Genomic DNA, 6,848 nt, shown 5'->3' on the forward strand with positions numbered 1-6,848 from the left:
TTTCAAATCAAACACAAACACTGTTGATTAATCAACGATTGTCACTTTACAAGAAATATCGATTTTCTTTTTTCCAAAACAAAAAAGAGAATGGAAGAAAAGAATATGATTAGCCCAAAATGAGGCCCGAAACCAATTAAGAAGCTAAGATGGTACAAAGAATCAGAAAATAACGATTGGTCGAGGAACCAAAAAAATAAAATAAAAAAACTAATTGGCAGACACATATACAAAAAATTTCAAACTGATATAGAACAGAGATCTTCAAAAACTTGTCTGATGTTAGGCCTCTCATTTACAGGGAGAATACACCTCAGAGATATTGCAAGCAGTTCTTCCATCTCTTTGGAGGATTCTTCCCCACCTGCTATGTCTCTGTCAATACAGTCTATTACCCGCCCTTCTTGCTCGCACAGCCTAACCCAATCGGTAAGATCGACAGCGCCTGACTGACCCGATATTATGTCACCTGCACTTTTTCTTGTTAACAGTTCCATCAGGACCACACCAAGTGCATATACATCAGCCTTGAATGACGGTACTGGTTTGGATGTGGTGGTTAGTTCTGGAGCACGGTACCCAAGTGCTCCTAGATTAAGTATCTGCTCCGCAATTCCAGCAGGTGTCATTAGCCGATGCAGACCGTAGTCAGTAAGACGCGCACTGTAATCTGGGGCTGGTAGCAAAATATTTGTTGGCTTTAGATTTCCATGGGGAAGCCCTCGATCATGAAGGTATAATAGACATCGAGCAACATCAACAGCAACTCTTATTCGCTGGCTGAATGACAATGGGGAGTGCCTCCGGGGGGTGGTCTCTGCAGAATAGACACATTGATATTATGCTCAACTAACACAAAAATCATAGATGAACAAGTCAAGGAGTCGTAAGTAGAGAATTTTATGAGCTTGAAAAATATTTTAAATGAACTTCTCTGACAGGATGTACGTATGATTACTACAAAACATATATCCAAATTTTGGACAGTCACAGCCCCTCAAACTCTACTATAGTACTGGTCATACCTATGCAACTTGTACAACTGCAAGTCTGCAAAAGTTACAAACACCCTTAATGGAGATGACTCCTTGTCGGCCAGCTTTTGGAAGGAAGCCATCAAAAACCGAGTGACAGACACCAGCTAGTTTACCTTAAATTCTAAGAGTCAAATCTATTGTAAACAGGAGAAGATTGACCTCACACTACCCTCCATTTAACAGCCAATGTATGTGAAGGACTCAACCATGCAATACAACTATACGCATCAGGGAAGTTATCGGGGTTGATATAGAAATTTATCTCTGGTAGCGAAGGTTGAAAAGGTATTCTAGAAAAGCAATCTCAAACCCTCCCCCTTCAGCATTCTTTCTGAGCATAAGCACATGATGAAAGTGAACAGAGAGACAAACCTAGAAAGATGGGATTATAAACAGATGAAATACCTTTATGAATGAAACGTCTTTACAAAACTGAAAAGCTATTTAAGGCTAAAAATATTGTTCAAAGCACAGTCAATTCTTTATCAAAGAATTCCCAGGCAGCTACAGTTCCTTGTTTGTGATTAAAAGGTACGGTACAATAAAGATTATGACACTAAATGAAAGCCGTGTATATATATATATATATATATATATAGAGAGAGAGAGAGAGAGAGAGAATGTGGCAAAGGAATAGTTAACTATTACCATAAAGATGTAAGGCCAAGCTGTCCCCATGTATATAGTCAGCTAAAAGAAGCCTCTCTTGTTCCCTAGGCCCCCAATAGTATGCTCTTAATGGAACAATGTTTGGATGCCTCATAGAACCGATCCTTTTAACTTCTCTTGCAAATTCCTTTTTATGTTTGACCAACCCCACCCTTAACCATTTAACAGTCAACATATGACCATTGTCCAGAGTAGCTTTATATAAAGTGCCATGACTACTTCTGCCAAGAACTTCAGCTGGTGCTCGAGATAATTCCTCTGCAGTGAATGCTAAGGAAGAATCCAGGAAGGACAACTCTCCAGCCAGCCGATCTGGCGAGTAAACGTCCAACATCGCCGGCTTTTCTTCTATGAATCGGGGAGACGATGACAGCGGGGAACCAGGGGATGACTTCCTTCCAGATGATGTGGGAGGACTATCCATCAAATTAGGTATAGATGATGAGCTAGTTGCTACCGTTCCCTGAGGTAAGCCCTGCTCAGAAATTTCAGTGATACATTCTGATTGTCCAGAGTGGGTCCTTGAATTAGAAGTCAGCAAGTGATCGTGTGAAAAGCTCATTGAAGTTGAAGGAGGTTGAACACTTGTATTGAACTTGAAAAGCGAAGGCCTTGTAAGTCTTCCTAATTTGACATTGACATCCCTTCCAGTATTTTGACCAGTGAACTCATTTCTTCCGTGAAATTCTTTCAGTTGTGCTCGATGATAAGCCACTAAAACAAACACAATCATCACAGCAGCACCCACAGAGGCAAGAATAATTGCTATCCTGATATTACCCTTTGAACTATGATGTCTCCCATTGTCTGGAATATTATTAGGCACTGAAGAAGTCTCGGGAGAATTCTTCGGTAACACTAACTTTTCATTTCCAGGCCGGAAGGATGAAGTTGGAAACTTCGATAAATTTTCAGGAACACGACCAGACAGGTCATTGTTGGACACATTAAATGCATTTAAGTTGGATGAAAGCTTATCGGGAATCTTTCCAGTAAATTTGTTATTAGATAAATCTAGGTCTTCTAAATAAGCAAGTTTGCTCAATTCATTTGGCAGCTGGCCAGAAAAGCCATTTCTAGCTAGATTCAGCAGTTTGAGCCCTCCCATCTTACCTATATCAGAAGGCAAGTCGCCTTCTAAGGAATTATTAGACACATCAAGATATTGCATCTGCTGCTGAGGTGGCATGAGTAATAGTTCACTTGCCCCTGAACCTTGAAGTGGAAGTGACCCTGTAAGTTGATTCCCAGAAAGATTAAGCTTCGTCAATGATGGAAAATTAACTAAACTACCCGGAATGGGTCCTTTAAGCTCATTTAAACTTATGTCAACTGTAGACAATTTTGAAGAAGGGCCCCCTAAAATAGGAGGCAACGATCCAGACAGCTTGTTTGAACTCAGAACAACAACCTCCAATGAGGCTTCCCAGGTCTTGACAACAGAAATGTCACCAGAAAAATTGTTCCTGCTCAAGTCCATGATAGTACATCTTCTCAAAGACGTTGGCAAAGAGCCTGATAAACTGTTCGATGAAAGATTCAAAATATTCAGAGTTGTAGAGTTGATTACAGCAATTGAGCCTGCCCACAAGAAACATTTGTAGCTTAATTGAAGTGTGATTGAGTTTGCTCGCTTTAAGTTTGACCAACTAGAGTTACACCAAACAACTCTAGTAACTGTGCAAATTTAATTTTGGGAGTAAACCACACATGCTCATAGTGAATAGAAAAAAACCACCACAAAATGATTAAAGCAAACGGTTTATACTGCAAGAAACAAAATAATCCAATAAGATTTCCCCATCATAAATTAGAAATAATCCTATCCCCAAGGATCATTTATATAAACGAAAGAGAGAAGCCCCTTCAGTCATATGTGAGTTTGACCATACCAACTGTAAACAAACACACACTACAAGGTTAAGCTGGCATTAGTAACATCTTGAAGGAAAAGATATAAGGCCATCAATACACTACAAAACAACAGTCCCTGGTTTTCGGAAATGCACATTTGCTATGCCTAATATTACTAAAATACACGTGCACGCAAACATTCACAAATGCATATAAATGCATTTTTTTTTTAAACAAGAAATATCAAATAAATGTTATACCTACATTTCAATCATGGGTATTAAAAATTGAACTAACATACAACGAGTCCACTCCAAAAATTGAGTTACCATAACTAAAGCTTTGAACAGTGAACAACAAGAATGTTCTACTAGTTAACAACCCTCGACATATTGTTCAAGACCTCAATTGAACCGCATTCAGTTTACTCTTAATTCAACAGAACCTTCTACAATGCGATTGAAACAGAATAATAGGAACAGCAAAATACCTACTATGTAAGAGGGAAACTGAAACAGAAACAGAAACCATTTACCAGTGAAGCCATTGCCGCTAAGATCCAATTCTTCCAACGAAACAGAGCTCTCAAGCAACTCTTCCGGGACAGACCCGAACAGCTGGTTCCGGCGGAGCCTCAGGACCCGGAGGCTCGGCAACGGTCCAAAAGAGGGAAGCTCCCCTGTGATGGAGTTATCGCCCAAATCCAACACTTCCAAGTTCCGAAATAGCTTAATCGATTCCCCACTGAAGAAAGGACCGTTGAGAACGTTACCGCTGAGGTTCAAGAAATGCAGGGTGTTGGCAATAGAGGAGGCATTCTCGGCGGAAAGGGAGAGGCCGCCGTAGAACTGGTTCGCGCTCAAATCAACGTGTTCTACGCTGCGAAGGGCAGCAAGGACGTCAGCTACGTCAGCCCAAAGCTCATTAGAGTGTAAATCGAGGACCCTGAGTTGCTGAAGGTTTTGGAGGGCGCTGGGGAAGCCACCCTTGAAGCGGTTAAGGGAGAGGTTGAGGTGGACGAGGCCCCATAGGTCGTTGATCCGCGCGGGGATGGGGCCGTAGAAGGCGTTGTGTGAGAGATCGAGGTGGTGGAGTGAGGTGAGAGTGAAGAGGGAGGGAGGGAGGCGACCGGTGAATTGGTTACCAGAGAGGCTGAGGTTGCGGAGCATCTTGAGGTCAGTGAGAGTGTGGAACTTGAGCTCGCCGCCGAGGGACAGGCGGTCGAGGACGATGGCGGTTACGTTTCCGGAGACCTCGTCGCAGACGACCCCCTCCCAGGTAGGGCAGTTGGAGGAGTCGACGGAGGCGGAGACGGCAGAGGGGTTCCATGAGTCGAGGACGCGGCGGAGGGGATCTGCGGTTATGCCTTTCTTGAATTCAAGGAGGGATCGGAGCTCGAGGAAGGAGGCGGAGGAGGCGGTGTGGAATAGCAGGAAGAGAGAGAGAATTGAGAGGAAGGGATTCATCGGAGAGAGATAAAGGGAGAGAGAAAGGGGAACCCTAGGTAGAGAAGTTTAGCATTGGATTGGGGAGTGTGGTTCTTTGCTGTGCTGTGTGTGTGGGTAAGAGAGAGAGAAAGAGAAAGAAAAAGTAGGGTTTTATATATATAATTTAGGTGGGGGGAAGGGAAATGGAGAACCGGTGGAGAGTGTTGGTTGGTGGGAGTAACTACACTCTGTAAAGGGCAACTAGCTGCTCTTGTTGTTCATGCCTGTGTTGTGTGCTTCCTCTCTCTTCATTCTTCTTCTCCTTCTCACGTTCCATTCAATTCGATTTCTCTCTTAGTCTTGTGTGAGTTGCGGGTGTGGAGAGAGAGAGAGAGAATGAGGGAGGAATCGGAGAGTTGTGTTGTGTGCTGTTCTTGTGTTCACTCACTCTTTCTCTTTCTCTTTCTCTTTCTCTTTCTCTTACTCTTACTCTGTCTGTCTGTGAGTAGGGTCCAGCACTACACGCACATGCCTCTAACGCCGTCACCGTCTTCCCCACTTTAATTATTTCTCTTCCTTCTACCCAGGTTCACCTCCCTTTCTGTATCTGGCTATCTGCCTTCCCACGCAATTATTTAATTACTTGGACTCTTATTATTATTATTATTATTATTATTACTATTATTATTATTATTATTATTCATAAGTTAATTAATTAATCCACACAAAATAGGACATTCGATTATTGCTTTTGTATATGGCAGATTAGGTATTGTGTAAGCTTACTTTATTTATCATTTATTTTACATTTTATTGCATGGGGGATGGGTGTAAAACTAAAATGGAATCAATCCACATAGACGATGGATCTGCTATCTCCTCTCGCAAGTCGCACCTAGTGTATGATAGACACCATAGATAGTATAATATTTTTATCTTTTACGCGGTTGTCACTGTTTTTATTTTTTACATTTTCTTTTCTCCCTCTTTCAGTCTTTCTCTTTGTCGTATCGCAGTTAGCATCAATCCGTTACGCCGTGACTTCTGCAGCCCATTATAACAGCCAATTATCGCCAGATTGTCACCCCCAAAACAGCTTCCATTAATAAAAAAAGACACTGGAACTTCTCTTGTTTCAAAATTACATGGATAAAAAATCATTCATTTTCTCATCATCATATTTGGATAAGACTAATTTTTCTAGTTGTTTCATTTAAAATATCCAAGGAGTTGAAATTTCTCTACTCTCTTCTCATGTTTAAATCTAGATTTTCTTAATTGAGGAATTTTTTTTTTTTAAAGTTCGTTGGTGGTATTACTTCAAATCTCTTATATTTATTTTTGATTAAATTAAATTTTAATTTATAATTGATCGGTACTAAGTCTAAATCTATGAACCGAAATCACGGTTAAGTGAGGATTCAAAATTCGTAAAAAGAGTCTAATATTAATACTAATAACTAGAATCATAGTTAAATATTGTAATGTTGTAATATTATAATGCACGATAAATAATTCGTAAAAGCAGTAAACGTTATTCCAATATTCTGTAAACATTATTTTACGACTTAGTTATATAAAAATGAGCTAAAGAAAATAAAGGAGTATGTTTTTCTTTTTCTTCCTTATTTAAAACTAAGGATTCATTTAGGTATTAGAGTGTCTTTGCAGGTATAAACACCCGCCTAAAAATGAAATCACGAGGTTCTGTGTTATTCTGTAAGTTTGATCTACTTCTTTTCAAACATTAGCACCGTCTGTGAGGATCTTATCTTGAATCATATTACAGACTATAGCTAATGTAAATAAGGGCGATGCAAGGATCCTGAGCAGAAAAATCTGCAAGTTCTCCCGCAAATTC

General features: G+C 40.4%; 1 protein-coding gene across 1 annotated transcript; it reads right to left on the minus strand.

Moving 5' to 3' along the window:
* LOC112784698 (probable inactive receptor kinase At5g10020) lies at positions 1-5,596 on the minus strand. The gene is made up of 3 exons (XM_025827994.3): positions 4,096-5,596; positions 1,686-3,287; positions 1-817 (listed from the first exon to the last, which is right to left on the minus strand). The coding sequence occupies exons 1-3, from the start codon at positions 5,024-5,026 to the stop codon at positions 240-242; spliced, it is 3,111 nt and encodes a 1,036-aa protein (XP_025683779.1). The 5' UTR covers positions 5,027-5,596; the 3' UTR covers positions 1-239.
* Positions 5,597-6,848: the final 1,252 nt, after the last annotated feature.

Source organism: Arachis hypogaea, chromosome 20, assembly GCF_003086295.3.
Source record: "Arachis hypogaea cultivar Tifrunner chromosome 20, arahy.Tifrunner.gnm2.J5K5, whole genome shotgun sequence".
Taxonomy (NCBI): domain Eukaryota; kingdom Viridiplantae; phylum Streptophyta; class Magnoliopsida; order Fabales; family Fabaceae; genus Arachis; species Arachis hypogaea.

What these genes read in the sequence shown, in the direction of transcription:
- LOC112784698 (XM_025827994.3), bottom strand. Translation starts at nt 5,026, where the DNA reads ATGAATCCCTTCCTCTCAATTCTCTCTCTCTTCCTGCTATTCCACACC. An exon ending in TAGCGGCAATGGCTTCACTG is followed by an intron (nt 3,288 to 4,095) that starts GTAAATGGTTTC and finishes TCTTGTGGGCAG; the next exon opens with GCTCAATTGCTGTAATCAAC. An exon ending in CTTGGCCTTACATCTTTATG is followed by an intron (nt 818 to 1,685) that starts GTAATAGTTAAC and finishes TCTATTCTGCAG; the next exon opens with AGACCACCCCCCGGAGGCAC.